The sequence below is a fragment of the Aphelocoma coerulescens genome, chromosome 7, assembly GCF_041296385.1.
Source record: "Aphelocoma coerulescens isolate FSJ_1873_10779 chromosome 7, UR_Acoe_1.0, whole genome shotgun sequence".
Classification (NCBI taxonomy): Eukaryota; Metazoa; Chordata; class Aves; order Passeriformes; family Corvidae; genus Aphelocoma; species Aphelocoma coerulescens.
Window position 1 is genome coordinate 7189571 of NC_091021.1, and position 17753 is coordinate 7207323.

General features: G+C 37.7%; 1 protein-coding gene across 7 annotated transcripts in view; it reads right to left on the bottom strand.

Annotated features, from left to right (window-relative positions):
- Positions 1–2233: 2233 nt before the first annotated feature.
- TFPI (tissue factor pathway inhibitor) overlaps positions 2234–17753 on the bottom strand; it is a 68498-nt gene continuing 52978 nt past the window's right edge. For 2 of the 7 annotated variants that reach the window (XM_069021928.1, XM_069021925.1), the window contains exons 5-10: positions 14706–14744; positions 11370–11546; positions 10177–10272; positions 9598–9690; positions 3838–4020; positions 2447–3484 (exon numbers count right to left, since the gene is read on the bottom strand). In XM_069021928.1, the coding sequence (XP_068878029.1) occupies positions 3372–3484; positions 3838–4020; positions 9598–9690; positions 10177–10272; positions 11370–11546; positions 14706–14744 (701 nt within the window). In that variant the 3' untranslated portion in view covers positions 2447–3371. Of the gene's footprint in view, positions 3485–3799; positions 4021–9597; positions 9691–10176; positions 10273–11369; positions 11547–14705; positions 14745–17753 lie in introns of all 7 variants that reach the window. The other 5 variants (XM_069021924.1, XM_069021929.1, XM_069021930.1 and 2 more) reach the window with 5 other exon arrangements.

Genomic DNA, 17753 nt, shown 5'->3' on the forward strand with positions numbered 1-17753 from the left:
CAGGCGCGGAAGCTCCGCGCAGGGATTCGCCCCGAACTCAGGTACCGATTACCCTGTGTGAACACCCCGAACCACAGGCGTACAGCTCCTCTTTACCTGAACCTCGCTCTTTCTTTAGAGACACCACTGAAAACAACCACTTAGGAAGCGTAACCCTTTGGTTCCCTTCACTAAGTTTGGAAAGGTGGGAGCTAGAAAGATGAAGACTTGCTCAAAATGTAAATAAAGACCTATCAGCTTTGAGAGAGTAAATGGATTGGAGATGCAGGGAGAAATGCTGGCTCAAGTGAACTGGAAATAAAACTGAAGCAGGGGGTAGAAAATAAAAAGGAGAAAAAGGAGGCCATACCAGTAAAAATATGAGGGAAAAAAACCATGAATAAAAGGACATTAAATTATTTCTCAAAGACATTTTGCTTCATCATCTGCATGGATTAAGGGTACATACCTAGTTGTTGCAGGTCAGATAATATGCAGAAACTCATCAAACCTCTGTAAAATTGCTTCAGCATGTTGGCTCTTATGATACAGAATGGGAGAAATTTCACAGCACCCTGCATTTCCCCTCCAAAGCAACTGGAGCAAATTCTGGAATGAAATGACTGGATGAATGGTCTCTAGTCCAGTGGAACTGTACAGTTGCTGTAACACTTTAGCACAGCTTCGTGTTCTAACTGCTTCACCATTCTGGCACCTGATCCATATCTTTTCCTGTGTCGTGCCTCAATGATCCCCCTTCTACATTCATCCTTAAATTATCTTTGGGAAATGCATAAATCTTTTTTCTTATTCTTAGATTTGGTTGTTCTGCAGCTGTGGGAGATACAGGAGCAAAAAGAAGTGAATGAAGCAGAAGGGCACAAAAGAAACTTCTTGTTATGTTGGAGATCGTATTACCTTGCAGTTTGGACTTCTTTATGGGAAAAAATATCCCTATGCACTGTAGAACTAAACAAAAACAAGGCAGGAAGACAGCAGGATAGCTGGTGTGGTGGCCAAATGGAGAGCACACACAGCTGAGAACAGCATGCACTCAGATCAAATCTTGATTACAATCAGATTAAGTTTTTACAGTCTGTGACATTGCAGTCTTGATTCTTATTGCACTAAGTAACAAGCCTGACAGATGAATCACTATGAAATGTTTTCTTAGTCAATTGAAACAGAGGTACTGTTGACATGCTAGAGGTACAAATTTTCTTCAGTCTCAACAGTGACATAAGAGAGCCCTCACTGGATCACTTAATTACTGTTACTGCAAAATGTACTTGCTGCTTGTAGTACAGCAGCACAAGGAGTTTCTTCAGGACAGTGTAAGTGGGGTAGAAGAGGATGGGACAGTACCTGTTAGTCCTATCCTACAGAAATCCTGGGAGGAGTCTGCGCAGTCCTGGGAGCAACTGATCACTGTGAAGAGACCCTGTTAAATTGCAGTAGAGCTCAGTGAGAAGGAAGCTTATGAGAACGGAAAGCAGCCACACAGCCAGGTTTCTGCTGGGACAAAAAAAGATGATTTTTCTCCTAGACTTCCCCTGTGGGTTTTGTAGGTGATGAATCTAGTCAGCCAGGGACAAGTTGCTGGAACAAGAGGGAGCCTAAAGCAGAGATACTGTCATGAAATTACTCAGGAATCACAAGATAATGTGCATACAAAGTCATCTATTCTTTCCTATCCTTCTATATCTATTGTCTCATTCCAAAACATTCTGTTTGAGAAAGTTAACCATTCTAGTTTGTAATATAATCAATCTTACAAAGTTTACAAGTCCTTTTTAATGTTCTTGGTGGGACAGCTTAATGAGTTTCACTGTCTTTTACATGGAAGCCCTGGATGTTTTAGTTTAATGCCGTTACTTCAGCTCTGTCTCCTCTTTGAGGTACATCATGTAATCTAGCAATTATGTAAGTTTTAATACTGGCAGCCTATGGAAAATTGTTACAACTAAGAATGGAAGATCAAATATTTCTACTGGCTTGATCATAAAAAGCAGACAAGGAGAGGTGCAGACATTTGTGCCCTCACCTGCATCCCCAGCCAGGCAGACACAAGCAGTATCAGTGTGGACGCAGGGTAACCATAGCGTAACCACACCCCAAGTGTGCCTGAAGCCACTCGCCTTGGGGAGGCCACACAAACTGCTGTGCTTGGGCAGGTGCCATGGGACAACTGGGAAGGTCTGGGAGCAGTTTAAGCCATGGGTTCTCCACTAGTCCAAGTATTTAACCTACTGCTCTGCTCCTGTGCAGTGCAACGCACACCTACAGACTCAACTCCTGGTGCATGAAGTACAGGAAAACCTGGAGAGAAAGGTCAAAGTGATGAACCAGAACAGGAAGATACCAAATTGAAACTGAAACTGGGAGATAAAATGAGCCAAATTAATTCTGTTTATAGCAGCCTATGGAGTTTATAGGTTTCCTGGCAGAGCTGCCCTTGTCTGATTTATGTGGTTATTGAAGTAGGAGTCTTTGGTGCTCATACATTTTATGTGACAAGACACTACATTAAGTGCTCTCTGGTGTACACTCCTGTTCCTTGAGAATTCTTCAAATCAGACTTAATACATCCTAGTTTAAAAGAGCCATGAACGGACTTAAGCACCAGAAAAGAGATTTGGATAGGATTTCAGTACAAAAATCTGATTTTACTTATTCCCTCCTTCTGATATTTAGAATGTATAATTGCTTACATTTTCAGCAGTAAAGCTTGGCCATGAGTCTAGATCAGTAACAAGGATAAAAGTCAATGATCCCAACATATATATTTTTAAATCTTTGTGAACATTTGCCACACTGCTTCAAACCTTTACAGCTTTTACATGCCCTGTATGGATTTTGGTGGGTTAATTCTGATCTCACATTCATTTTACAGTACTGTAATTATATGCACTTCAATGGAGTTAAATCTAGGCCTTCATAACCTAAAATAAATCTGATTAAAACAAATCCAGTGTCTATTTCCTTTTTATAGCAGTAGACCTATCTTTTAATCGATGATTGAAACAATCACACTTGACAAGTGATTATTCTTTCACAAGTATTATGCTTTCTTTAGTACAAAAATAGAATTCAAAAAGAATAATGGGGTGATAAACTGAATTTGAATCTTGTTTGCATTTTAACCATTCACTCACATCGTTTTTTGTCCTGCTGCAGCTCTGACAATTATATACAACCAAACTGCAATTTAAAACCCTTTGTCAAAGTAAAAGGTAATGTTTATTAACATGATTGAGGAATACATGACAAAAATATAAGCAGCTTAGTAATATATAATCAAAATAATCAGTACGGTAAATATATTTTAATGGTGTACACTGAAGGTTTTCATTCACAGGTGAAGAGTAGTTTACGTCACATTTCCATAAAAATCAAAGTTGCATTCTTTCAGGGATGATTTCCTCGCCCAGAGCCTTTACTGGCTGTTTCTTTCTTTTTTTCTTGATTTTTATTAATCTTCTTTCACCTTTTTTCTTATTTAATCCTAAAGGTAAAAGTAACAAAGCAAGATTAGAAGACATCCAAGATAATCCAAAATGAGAGACAAGGCTTGTTTCAATAAATCTTAAAAAAAAGAAAAAACCATTGTCTTACCTAAAGTCTTCATATGCCTGACCAATGCCAATTTGTCTTAATGCTGTTCTTTGACACTGTACTTACTGTCCTTCCTTCTCTCTCTAGCTCTGTGTCTCTCCTGATTTCCATTTTCACTTTTCTGAGACTTTCAACTTTTACATTTGATCAGGCCAATCATTACTACCAAAAGCGGCGAGAATGTTTTGACCCGCATGATATTTACCTTTTAACGATAGCGGGGGGCAGTATCACTTCCCATACCTTTCTTGCAGATCCTCAAACATGACTTTCTGGAGATGAAATTATTCTCATTCCCACCACAACCACTGTAGCTAAATGGACGACACCTTCCAGTCGAGTAGTTGTAGAAAAACCTCAACTCTTTGGCTCTGCAAAGTCCTCTGTCCATAGGGGTCATGCACAAAGAAGGGATAGGAGGCGGTTCTGGAAGTACCAAGAAAAACAAGGTGACACACAACACTGCAGGGTTTCAGTTTTATGTCAATATTATTTAGAATTTATGTGAAATTTGCTGGCAAATTTAATTCTGCCTTCCTGAAAATACAAGATACTTGACATAAGCATCTTTTTATGACTACAAAAAATACCATAGTAAAATGTCATTCTATCTTTGAATTGCCAGCAAAAGCTTACCTGAAAGCTATACTTTTACCTGTATGGTTAGTGATAAAATGGCTGTTTCTGCTGTAGGAGAGAGCACACAACTTCACATTGAGGAGTTTCAAGTGAAGCATTTTGTAGAAAGGGAAGTGAGATAAATTAAATGTGGACAGCTTTAAAAATATGGCAAATATTTCTAATAATTAATGGAGCAAATCCCTGGTAGACATTCTGAAATCAAGTAGAAGGTAAAAGTACCCAGCATTTCCAATGTAAGATTCAATACCTCAGTGCTGGGTTTTTTGAATGACTACAGAAAGCTAGACCTAAGTAACAGGGTCTATCAGCAACCATTGAGCAGTTATAAAAACATAGCTTGTAACTTGCAGAATAAAAGAGTACTGAATGTGAAGAATAAGTGTGCAAATTCATGGAGATGCTGGTGTGTTAGTGCTGCTGTCAGCATTTTACCATTCCAAGGAGATGCTGGTGGTTTGTTCCTTCAGGGTCATTGCAACAGAGAGTTTGAGAACTGAAACACTGGAGATGAGCCTGACGTAGCCAAAGGACCTGGGCACTGGAACACGTTCAAGAAGCAAATCCATGCTAGAATTCCCAAACCTGGAAGAACTATATCATCTATCACCCCAGAGTGACTAATACACAAAATTGGAACTGATAAAATTGCTGCACAGGCTGCAAGAAGCTGAATGGGAGCCATTATATCATCAGTTATTTGGGACCCAAAAGAGCACCATTTTCCTTCAGGATGCAGCAGAATTGAGGTAGCTGGGATCTGAATGCATAAATGCAAATGTGAAGCCAGTCAGATGGAAGTCTTTAAGATACAAAGCCACACAGAAGTGGTTCAGTGGAAAAGCAAAGTAAAAATTTGAGAAATCATTTGGGTTACAGCAAAGCTGAAGATATCCTGTGGTCACAAAAGTGGGAAGCAGATCAGTCACTGAAAGCAAGAAGTTATGTATTAACCTGGGCAATTCGGGAGGCTGACAAAATATCCAAAAAGCACATGCTACCTCTTAGGTGTCTTAGACATAGCACACCTGCTAAAAGAAAGGTTCATCTGATGTGTATAACAGCTGAACTGGTGTGGTGAAAAAGTATGGAAAACTGCTGGGAAAGGAATAGAATGGTGTGTCAGCAACATCATATGATTAAAAAAATCCTGAAATTCAAAAACCGAGTAATGAGTTGCTTTTTTGAGATAGACTAAGTTAGTTTCAAGTTATAAAATGAGAACCCCTTGATTTCTTTTTATAACTGTGACATTATTACAAGTCTAACTTTCACTCTGGGTCCAGAGTTGAAGTCCAGAACGTGATAAAATCTATATTAAACCTATTGGGTTTTTTTAATGAAGATGGTAATTAAATTAACTAAGGCAATGCTTTTGGTACTGCTCTGAGAACTCAAGCCTGGAACTAATTTCATCTCTCTCCAGCTGGAGAGGATGTTAGTTTTCAAAGTGTATGTCCAGCATAGCTTACATATTTTAACCTGCTAATTTCTGAACCTACAAAGACCAGAGCAGAAAGGTTTGCCAGTGAGGAAAGGGCCAAACAGCACAGGTTTGTTAATTATATCAGTGAGTTTAAATATGTAATTAAATTTGTAATGTAAATTAATTATCTGTCATGTAGGATTCTCTAGTGAGTCCACAGTCTCCTCATGAAGGAGTTCTCACAATGACTGCAAGATTTGGGGAACCATGGAGCCAGTGATGAGGTAAACAAGGACTGCCTGTGTATGTACAGTGCACAGAGAGGCAGCCAAGTGCTATTCAGAATCCCTCTTGTACTCTTCCCAAAAATTATGTTATTCCTTGCCTATATCATCGTGAGATAAATGCCGCAAAAACCAAACACTGTTCTTGCTTATCTTCAAAATATCTGCATGTTCTTCACTCTCACAGAAGCAATCACCCCATGAAGAAAACCTCCTAATTTTGCCATCTAGAGCCATTTTTTTACAACAAACCAGTATTTTAAAATAAAACCTAAATAACTTACCATAATTTCCTCTCTGCTGAAGACCATAAAAATTACGAATTGATTTGAATATACAGATCACCAAAAGACTTGACTCCAGGTAAGCATAAAACATTCCCTGTGTCATACCCAGCACATCTATTGGCAGGACAATCTGAAAGCCTGTGAGGCAGTGTGTAAACAATGTCACTGGAACATGACAGCAGGTGAGTTACCCTGTTCAGCTCCAGCTCCTAATGCTATATTTGTGGATGTGATGGAACAGTAAGCTGAGCTATTATGCCTATTGAGTTTCTCTCCCAAATGTTTCCATTTTACAACCTAATTTTTCTGAGAGTTGTTGAAAGGTTTTCTCTCCTGTTTTTTTCTATGAAGAAAAAAAGATAATGAAAGAAGTGAAAATCCCACAAACAGCAAATCTACATAAAAAAGAAGAGATACACATTGTATGGTTTAAGATTCAATTCTTATAATACAGCCCTTTCTTGAATCCCATCCCCCTGAGGTATAAACAGATAGCATGATCATGACTTCAGAATCTCTGAAAAAGGCACATCCAGATACAGACTCACATTTATGAGAAATAACCCCAACTCTGCATTGCAACAATAATCCTTATTCCTCAGGCTTTGCAGGGCTTGTATGACAATGGACTGCTAATTAATCACAGTACAAAACAAGTTTGAAATTATCTTGGGAGGAAAGGGAATGCAGTGAGCACTATTTCTCTCTAGACACGAGTGTGTGATGTTCATGAAGCTTCAGATTTATTACCAGATTTTTGGTATGTGCAGACTTCAGCTCCTCATTTCTGATTGCAGCAAAGCGAAAATAAAAGAATCTTCAAGTGGACAGGCTATTACAAAAATAACGAGTCATCTGCACTTGAAAATACTCCATAGGTATAAATTGGTGCAGATCCATTAAAGCAAATAGAACTGTGCCAATTTATATCAGCAAAAGATGACCCTGACTCTGTACTGAGAGTGCTGACAGGACCTGCATCTGTGTGCTATTCCAAATTCGCTGAGCTGAAAATTGACTTTTGATCCTGTCTCCCACTTAAATCTCACAAATCAAACGTAGGTACAGCACTTGCAATTTTCTACCACAGATCACATAAAATGAAAGCTTTGATTCTTAGCCTCACTTTTTCTTAGTTTTCACAGAATAAAAGTTATTATAGTTTTTTTTTTTTACCAGAGTAAGGCCAGAACAATCTTCAATTCCTGCAGAAACTTCATTGCTGAGCATGCTAGAAACTTCATGTCTGTATCCATGGTTTGCTTTATTTGGCCATAGAACAGTCTACTTTTCTGAAGATCAAGAACTATGTTCTAAATCTAATAATCTGATATTGTTACCAAGTTACACATACCAACAACACTTTTTTTCCTGAAATCAAGATGAAATACCATGTCAATTGTGAGGTGAGGTATTCTATAAGAGACAACTCCTTGTAATTTTTTTTAATGTTTTAATGTAAATTAGCTAAATTATATTTAATTTTTTAAATAGTCATTGAAAAAGATACGTAGCCAGGCCGATATACATACAAAATATATATTACAATGGCAGATCAGCCACTTTGCCTGTGCTTGAGGAGATGGTCATTAGCCACTTCATCCCAAACAGTTCACCTTGATCCTCACCTCATATGTAAAGTCAAATTCTTGTCCCTCCCAGAAGATTACAGAGAGTTACATTGCACATTTGTGTGACATGTCTTTACCTTGGAACTACACTTTATAGCTGTGCCTCTAGAAACAGCAGCAGTGGAGACAATGTTCTCCATGTCTCTGTGGAGAAATCAGCCATTGCCTTTGGCCACACCCTTGCCTTCCTCTCTAGTGGGACTGCACAAAAGCACATGATTTTAGCCCAATCCAGCAGCCTGAAGGGTGCAAGCTGATAAACAGAATAGGAGCAGGAGGCTGCATGAGGCAGACAAGTGCAAGATAAAGGCTATACAGTAGGGAAGATCATGTTGGGTCTTCAGACTTTCCTCTGAAATTCACTGGTCCTTCTAAGGCTGTGCTCCCCACCCGACCCATTCTGCTACACTGTTCCATCCAATCTTCAATTCTCTCTTACTGTCATCTCTCACTCTCAAATGCTGCTGAGCAGGAAAATTCCCTATTGCTGACACAATCAATCCCCCTTCCATTTCCTCTGAGAAAACATAGTGATTTATGCTGCTTTCCTGGTATAGGTTAGCTGTTTTGAGGAGTCAGGCATTCATATTATGACTAAAAACCTTCAGGGAATGTTCATGTCCCTCCTGCCCCTAGACTTATTACCAGACATGATGTAATTCAAATAGTTTTCAGGAAAATAGGTTGGCAAAAGCTTTACTGTTTTATATTCATTCATTTAAATAACAGAGTGCATTGATGCTTTGTATGTGGTAAAAAAAACAATACAACTGTACAAAAACCTACGTCAAACCAGCAGTGCATGTGGATTATAGTGCAGGCAAAAAATAGAGTACAACACACATTCATGCTTTATTAGACATTCCATTCTAAGAAAAGAGCACAGGAATGCCACCTACACACCTGTTACCATACAGATCATATAAAATGCAAAAACCTTAGCGAGTTTCTACGTCACCACCCAGTCCTCAAAAGTACAAGTAAGTGCAAATGCAAAAAACCAACATAAATACTTGGTGAGAATGCTCAGGCTCTTTCCAACTGTTTGTTGTTTCCTCTTGCACAACTGTGGACCATAAAATGACAGGCCTCAAATTCAAACACCCTGTAGAGTGTGAGCAAGCACCAGCCATCTACGGTGGACAGTGTCCAGCTGCTGATACTGTTAAAACCTATCCCTCCTCAGTAAAGGTCCAGAGTCTCATCTGCATTAGAATACATAGTGCAAGAATACCTTGGAGCCACATTTTCAATTAATTCATACTCACTGTGATTATACTCAACCAGAAACGGAGTTTAATATGATCACAGTGAAAATAGAAACATTATGGTATTAAATATATTATACTAGGCCATAATCTAAAATCCAAATATCATTCTTTTTTTAAGGGGTAAAAGGAATTAAAACCACTTGCCTATTAGTTCCTCACAAAAAGTATTAATTTTGATTTAAAGAATTCTGCATCACTGCTTTTGCTCTTTGTGTTAATCAGACCTTTAGGAAGTGCACACTTTTCAAAGAGAACAAGATATGGTCAGTCTTCCACTTCCTGATATTTATGAAAGATCTGTAAGTGGCAATATATTCCTTTGCTTTGACTTTCCCAGCTAATCAAATCCTTTGACAAAGATGAAAGCCCCTTCTTTAGTCTCAGATATGTCAGCAAACTTGTTGAAATGGAAAAGCAATCCATATAAAAGACTGAGAGATAAGAACTGCAAAAAATAATTCTTACCAAAAAAAATGGGGAACTGGTTGTGCTCCTCCTTTGAGGAACTACTGTTCAGGGCATTGGACTTCTCATCTGGAGCAGTTGGCAACAAATTAACTAGGAAAAAAAAAAGAAAAGGAAAAAAAAAAAAAAAAAAGGGACTTGGTGTGAAACAAACAAAGGTGGGATTTGTAGACACATCCAAGCTCTGAAAATCATCTGTGATTGGTACCTGTTGGCCCTGCTCAATGCCACTACTGATGCCAGTTGCCAGGCAACATCTCTAAGTCCCAAAAGCACAGGAAAATGAGGTTGCTGAAACAATTTTGCAATGGGTTCCTTTTTGTTCCTTAATTTTACTGATGTAAGATTTAGATCATACACAGCTTGGTAAGGCTATTTTTATATTACCAGCAGATATTCTAACCTTTGTAATTGTAAGCCTTTTTCAAAATATGTATTGCTGGCAAGAAAGCAGGTCTGAAGCTACTGTTAATGACTTCCCTGTGCTCAGGTATTTCAACTGACATACATGTCTTCAAATAAATGGGAAAATCAAGGAGCATTTAAGGGTTAATTATAAACAACAAAAAAAATTCTTACTAAAAATCCCAGGAGACTGGCTGGGTTCTTCTGCTGGGGAACTACTGTTCACAGTGTTGGGATGCTCTTCTGCTGCAACAGTTGGCAATAAATTTGCTAAATTAAAAAAACAAAAAAGGAAATGAAAATTGTTCAGGAAAAAAAAAGCAACCCAAAAATTAGTATCAATGATTCAATACCTCAAAAATAAAAACTTTGATCTATTTAGACCATGGCAACAGCCCCTAACACTCTCTTCTTGGGTGTTAATGCAAATTTACATGGTGCTATTTTTGACTAAAGTCATGAAAAATAATATTCTGCAGCTTTTAGTCCAGAAAGTTAAAGTGGTGTCATGGCCCAGGAAGAAATGCTTCAGCAAAAGTAGGGAAAATGCTCTATATTTACAGTTAAAAAAAAAAAAAAATCTTTAAAAAGAAGCATAGTAGGTCTTTTCTACTTTAAGTGTGAATAAGCTTGAGTTCCCCTTGCCAAAATGACAGCTTATGAAACAGCGCTGGAAAAAGGCCCACTAGAGACAAGCAAGAAAAAAAGGTCTGGAGGCTCTTGATGGGAAGATGTGTTTGCCTTATGAATAAAATGATTCACGTTGTGAGGGGAGAGGAGTTCTGAAGGTTACTGTACCCTCATGTAGAACAATTCATTGGAACGAGTAGGACAAGGAAGCAAATGACTGCTCTGTGGCCAGTCTAAATGGCTTTTGTAGCCTAAGCTGCACAGCCAAATCATTCTGAGGGGACACACAGGTGTCCCATGAATCTTTGGTGGGGAGCTAGCAATACACAGTAAGTTAAATATTCCTATATGGGCACCTCTTGTCATTTCAAGACTTGGTTTGAAAAGAGTATGTGCAGACCTATGGGTTAAAAGCATATATTAGTGTTTTATGGCATTATAAAGCCAAACAGATGGCAGATTTTAGGTCAACTGTCATGAGAAAAGTAAAAAAGTAGGAGTCCTAATTTTATATAATTATATAGTAATATTCCCTAAATAGTACCTACCATTTTTTACTTCATACTTTACATTTTGGTATTTATATTTAAAAATAGGTATAGTTATTGCAAATTTCATATATAAAGTATTGCCACCTCAGGGCACCCTAAATTGCCTTTTTTATGTGCAAAATACCTTCAAAACACACCATTTTTTATTCAAGAGTAAAACTAAGAGTGATAAAAACAGCAACTTACAGTTTTCTTGGCAGGTACTCTGGCACGCCTCCAAACTCCTGAAGTTGTTCTGGTTTCCTAGGCACCCACCATACTTGAATGCTTCACACAATTTTGTCTCTTTGTTGTAGAAGTACCTGGTAAAATAGCCTCGGCAGATTCCAGGGTCTTGGTCGTGGAAGCAGAAGTCAGGCTTTCCTAGAAACAATGCTAAATGGTGAGCAGGGTGGGTGAAGAAAAAAACCAAAACACATCCCAAGACAACAACAGAACTGGAGGGAGTTTACAAAATAAACCTGTGACTTTGGGCTAAAGGCCAACCATAAAATAACTGCTGCTTTATTGTGCTGCTTTTGTTCTATATGTAACACTGCAATATTACACTGGAGCATTATAGGGATAGTTGTCTTGTTCTGTTCAAGTAGCCAGTAAATTACATCTTGAAAAATGACAGCTAACGATTCCTTTAAAGTTCCAAAACATTGAACCTCTAAGTTGAAAATTAGCTTTTACTCCAATTTAAAAGATCTGAATCTCAGCTGGATCATGTGCACCTAAGTACACATCCTAGTTATTTGTGTTTCAGTCAATGTTAATGTGAATTATACACAAAGCAATATTCAAACAAAAGAAAAAAGGAATGAGTTTTAAAACAGAACAGGTAAAAATCTAGCAGTGCATTTTGTCTAGGGCAGTTTATCCTTATAAAAGGATACTGGAAACAGGGAGACAAAGCAGCTATTCTACGATTTTTCAGTCCCAGTTCTGAGTTTGCAATCAGTAACTACAATATCAACCAAGAAAAAGTTAACAAAGGAATATTGCATAATTTGACTGAATATCACAGCATGATATCACATCCTCTGGCAGGGAAGAAAAGCACATAGCCATATGATAATCCCCAAAAGTCAACCTCTCACCATATTCAGTTTTTTCTTAAAATTGTGTACTTAAAATCATGGTAACAATAATGAAATATATGTGGAGGAATTCTCTGATTCTTGCTAATAGATGTTTTGAAATATGATTCTTGTCTGAGCTGACTTGCAGAAAAAAGTCTACTTAACCCCCATATAAGAAAATCGTATCAGGTATGACATATAAAGGCCTTGCTTAGCTGTGAAAATTCACAAAATATTGATACTAAAACAGTGTGCAGTGGGCTTCCATTTTATAAAAATAGGTATAGAACAATTACTTTGAAGTTCCTAACATTTTAGAAGTAGATTATAAAGTTGCAAAGAAGTTAATCCTATTACACCTATTTTAGCTAGGTATGTATTAAAATCCATTGCTAGAACAAGATTATTATTAAAAGAAATTGATGCACATCTTAATTTTATATAAAATATTATAATAGCTCATAACTAGTGTTTTTCTAAGAATTAATTGGCAATATATCGAATTTCAATTTTTATAATACTTTGTGAACAGTGAAAAATGATTTTCAGAGATCACATACAAAATTAAATCATTAAAATATTCTTGCATAAAGCAACCAAATCAACTGTTTTAAGCATTCCTGAATAGCTTAATCTTGGTTCTTCATTACAAATTTCATTCTCTGCCAGTAAGTGCAATCCACAGTTCAGATGTTGCACCTTTCTTACTACGCAAATGCATTGATGTACACAGACTTAGAAAAGTAAGCTCACATAGAGCAATAAATATGAGAAATATGACATGATGTGCTTTCAACACAGGGAACAAAGGTGAGACAGGTGTGTAGACACAGAGCAGCAAGACTCCACCAGAGGAGTATCTGTTCCATACACCTTCTGCTAGGAGCTTGCAGACAACAGGAGCTAAAGAAAAAATTCTCTCATCAAACATTGCACAGTACTGTGAAATAAAAGAAAGAGATAATTAGACAGATATTAACTGAAAAGGGGAGGCAGATAAAAATAAGGGTATGCAAAGTAGAATACAGGATTATGACTGACTCTTAAAAACAGATGTCCTTCATTTAGAATATTCTTATATTAAAATGTTTCTTGCAGGTTCTTGCAAATGAAATTAAGTCCAAATTAGTTGAGCTCACAGCTAACTTTTATAGCCACTTTTGAAGAGAGAGTTCATGAAAGCAATATAATCCTACAAATAAAGCAATATAATCATACAAAGCAGTACTATACTTCTAAATGCCACATCTTTCTCCAGGGACTCGATATTCAAGACTACATTAGTGGAAACAATAGTACATGTGCAATAATGCTGATGATCACCATGAGCTGAATCTTACAGGATGTGTTCTAGTTTGTCCTTAAAAGCAGGGAGCTAGGATCAGCCCTTAAAGGAAGTAGTGCCAAAGGCTGCAGCATCTGTGGAAAATCAACTTTAGTAACTTCCACAGTATAGTCACGATTTTTTTTAAAACACATTAAGAATTGAAAAGACAGTGGAAAACAGGAAAAGAAAGCCATCATCTCCTATGAAAGTATTCCAAATACCATTCTGCAAAGATAGGTGATTTGATTACAAACATCTATTTCAAACTGTATGTGCAAATACTCACATTTCTGCAAGCTGCTAAATGCACAACAATTCAGGAAGTCATGAGTGGAAGGAGAGATGAAGGAGAGTAAGCAGGAAAAGAGGAGCTGACTCGTGAAGAAAATGTACTCAAGTCTGTGTTTGGGGAGCTCTGGCTGCACACAGTGAGCCCCATCCAGGTGAGTCTCCAATGTGCAAGGAGAAAAGGTGAGTAAATCTTCACAAGATCTACTCTGAGTGTCAAACTGAAATATCCTCATTAGGAACATCAGTTTCCTCAACAGACCAACTTTCAGTAAGGGACTCTCAATACTTTAGCACTGGCTATTTTGGAAGTCTGAGGTATCAGGAATTTAAAGATCAGTTAAAAGTCTGTCCCTTCAGGAATGGGAAACTTGCTCCCTTGTTTGATGTGCAATTAGGGGATCTGCCCTAACCTCTGGTAGCTCCTCCACAACACAACCAGTGCTTAAAAAGTTCTGTTTCAGAGCAATTTTTTCCTATTTTTCTAAAAGTAGAGCAAACATTTAGCTTGTTCTCAAAATACACAATAAGAGTTCCCCATCATGGCTGATTGTACAATACTTGAATCTCTGCCAAGTCCCCCTTTTTACTGAAGAAAGAGAAAAGAATCATGATGTATTTTTTTTGTGGAGAAGTGATTGCCATCTTCAGTGACCACAACTCTCCTCAAATTCTTTGATGAAGACAGAAGAAGATTCAGACTAAGAATTCACTTAAATCTGACATTGCTGTTTTTGTTGGAAGATAAATTATTTATGTATTGTTCCAAGTTAACAAAAGAACATAATAAATCCCTTATTGTGGTAGAAGAATCTTACATTACCATGTAAACATAATTACCTTTCTTAATTTTTGCTAACATCATCTTCTGAGGCAATTCTGCAAGATAAATAAAAAGAAAAGTATTTAGCAAAAGCAGACATGTTAAGTCTCACCTGAGATGCCAGTGTGCTTAGCAGTGACAGTGAGAACTGAGAGGCAAGAATACAGCATTTCTTCCTTTTCCTTTTTCTCTTTATTTGAGACGCAGCACAAAAACTTTTTCTGGAGAACTGAAGTATCATTTCCTTTGTATAAGAAGACCTGCTATAATGGAAACTTGAGGATATAGAAAGTACCGAAATCAAATTGTGCTGATACTGAATTGAACAGGGAAATAACTCTTCTTGTTACTGGATCCAGAACCCTGTATCATACAATCTTACTCCTCAAAAGAGGAGTAATGAGCAGACTAACAACCCGACTGCTGTAGCTACTGATACTGCTCGTAGCTTTGGAGCTGACTGAGGGAGACAGTAAGACTTCTCTCATCCTATCCAATTCCATTTGCTCTGCCATGTAGGGCCTGAGTGAAGCTTTCCTTATGCAGTTGATGATATTAAGGCCCCTTTGGCCAAGTATCCTTAGGGGGGTATGATGACAACCTTGTCTGCATGGTTCTCTACGTGCACAACCCGCAGTGAAATTATTATCATTCTTAATGCAGGAACCTGGGTTTTATTGTATCAGCTCAAGAAACTGGATATCTTAATTCAACCCCAAATGCCTTTTTAGAGATTGAAAACAAACCTTCTTCTCCTTGTAGGAGACTGTCTAATCATAAAACTGCAAAGGAGTCCAAGGGCAGAACAGATCATGGAATGTCTGAGAAAGGCTGACAATATTTCGACAGCTAAGAGAAAGGTGGCCAGCAGCTTCTGGACTCTGCCTTAGTCACCTTATTTACATTGTTTCATAATTCTTGTTTTGTACTCTATTGCCCTTTTGTATCATAATTCTACTCCGGTTTTCTCTGGAAACCTGCCAATGTTATATTTTCAAAGCAAAGCTATTGGGTAGAAATTCTGTCATGACACATTTCTCCTTCCACCTCTGGGACAATGCAGCTGTTACCCTTTAAAAAATATTAAAGACATGGCGTGCACTTCAGAGTGACATAGCATTTCTTTGAACAGATTTCCAGTTTTTCATATTAGTGGGAGGCTTGGCTCCCAGCATTTAAACCCATGACCTAAACTATGGACACGCATGTCAGGCCATTTCACTAATCTCACTCAGCTGTCCCCTTCAGGGCAAAATCAGCAATTGTATTTTGGCATGTGATCTCTACTCTTCTGGCAGAGAAAAGGAAAATTTTATTGTGAGTTTATACAGACCTAGAATCTTTTAATCTCACTACCATCTCAACAGTGTCTTTTGCTTCTGGTTTCAGTCAAAAAGCCAAATCCACATATGAGTTGATTTCTTCTTTGTAAAAAAAGTGTATTTGTGAGTAGATCCACTCTAAATAATAGACATTCGAATTGCCATTGTGACCAGAACCATTTATCAGTAGGTATTTTCCCACAGTAGCAAGCTTAAGTAGCCTAAAATTTATATTCACTGCCTTGAAAATTAAGATCTTTGTGCTAGTGACGACATTTGTGATTATGCTCCCATCCAGTAAACAATGGAGGATATGAGCAAATTCCTCTCAGAAAGTACTTTTTCATTCCCTGAAGCTGTGAGAATTGGGCACAAGAAACAAAAAAATGCAGCTGATTTCCAGGAAACTTGAGTCACAAGTAGGCATCTTGAATCTGAACCTTGTCTTGGAGAGCCTTAGAGTGGCCAACCTGCAGCTGGGCTATCTAAACTCTGTTGTACTGACTTCAATCTATTCTGTCAGGTGCCTTATTGATTCCAAAACGTTAAAAAGTTATCCTGATCTGGTAATTCACTCACGTTGGCTCATTTATTCTTGTATTTGTGCTGAATATTGAAAATAAAAAACTTTGACTATTCACATTATTTCTTCTGAATGTGGATATTAGATAGCTTCCCTTGAGCTTATTTTTATCAATATTGGTCTTCGCATTCTTCACAGTGATAATTTTGTATTTCAGATTCTTCTTTATTTTGAAGCACTTTTGTCTCACTCATATTCTCTCTTCAGACTGATCTCTACAGTCACTAAATAGTGATCTTCCAACAGCAACAAATACTGAAAATATAAGTAAGATGAATACAACTACAAACTACAAGACTGCACAGAGATCTAGATTTAACAAAAAGAATTCACAGAATTATATGGGGTTTTGCTGAATTACATTAGCAAAAGGGATTAACTTAATAATTTACTTTGCTTTATGCCTGATGGTCTGCAGCACACTGTATGTGAGACCAAACCATTTTATCTGCTGTCATCCATTCAGAGAATACAGAGATAAGGGCCCTTTATTGCTTCTCTTCCTCCAAGCAGATCCAGCTCTTGGAGAGTAATGGATCACTGTTATTCATACACAGAAAATTGTTCTTGGGCTGAGTACCAACATGTGGGCACACTAAGCCAGTTCTCATTTTAAATAACTTTCAGTTTTATAATATGGAGTTATGCCAGGTATATGCCAGTACAGGATTTGGTCTAGAAGGTCTGTTCCAGATCCAACATTTGTGTCAGAATCAAAGTAACACTGGGTCCCTTCCAACTGAGCTTATTCTGTGATTCTGTGACAACAGGAGCATTAGACTGAAAAAATAATGTGATAAATCTTTGCTCATGACACCTGATTATGACTTTTGGGCACTTCATTCCAAATTCTGCATCTATTGACCTTGCCTTTCCCCCCTTTGTCCCTCTGTCTTAGCCTTTAAATTGAAATTGAGGACAAACACTCCAAATTTCCTGTGACAGGAAGTGTCAAATTTTGGATGAGATACTGGCAGATGCAGTCCTGCAAATAACCTCACTCCAAGCACGGTAAAGATGCTGTGGGTCCTGCTGAAACCCTGAACCAAACACTAGATGGAAACTACTGAAAGCCAGCCTGGTCAGAAAAAGAAGAGCTAATTCACATCCTAGACTCCAGGTCTTTCTGAAACTGAATGCTATTCAAGGAAACAATAACT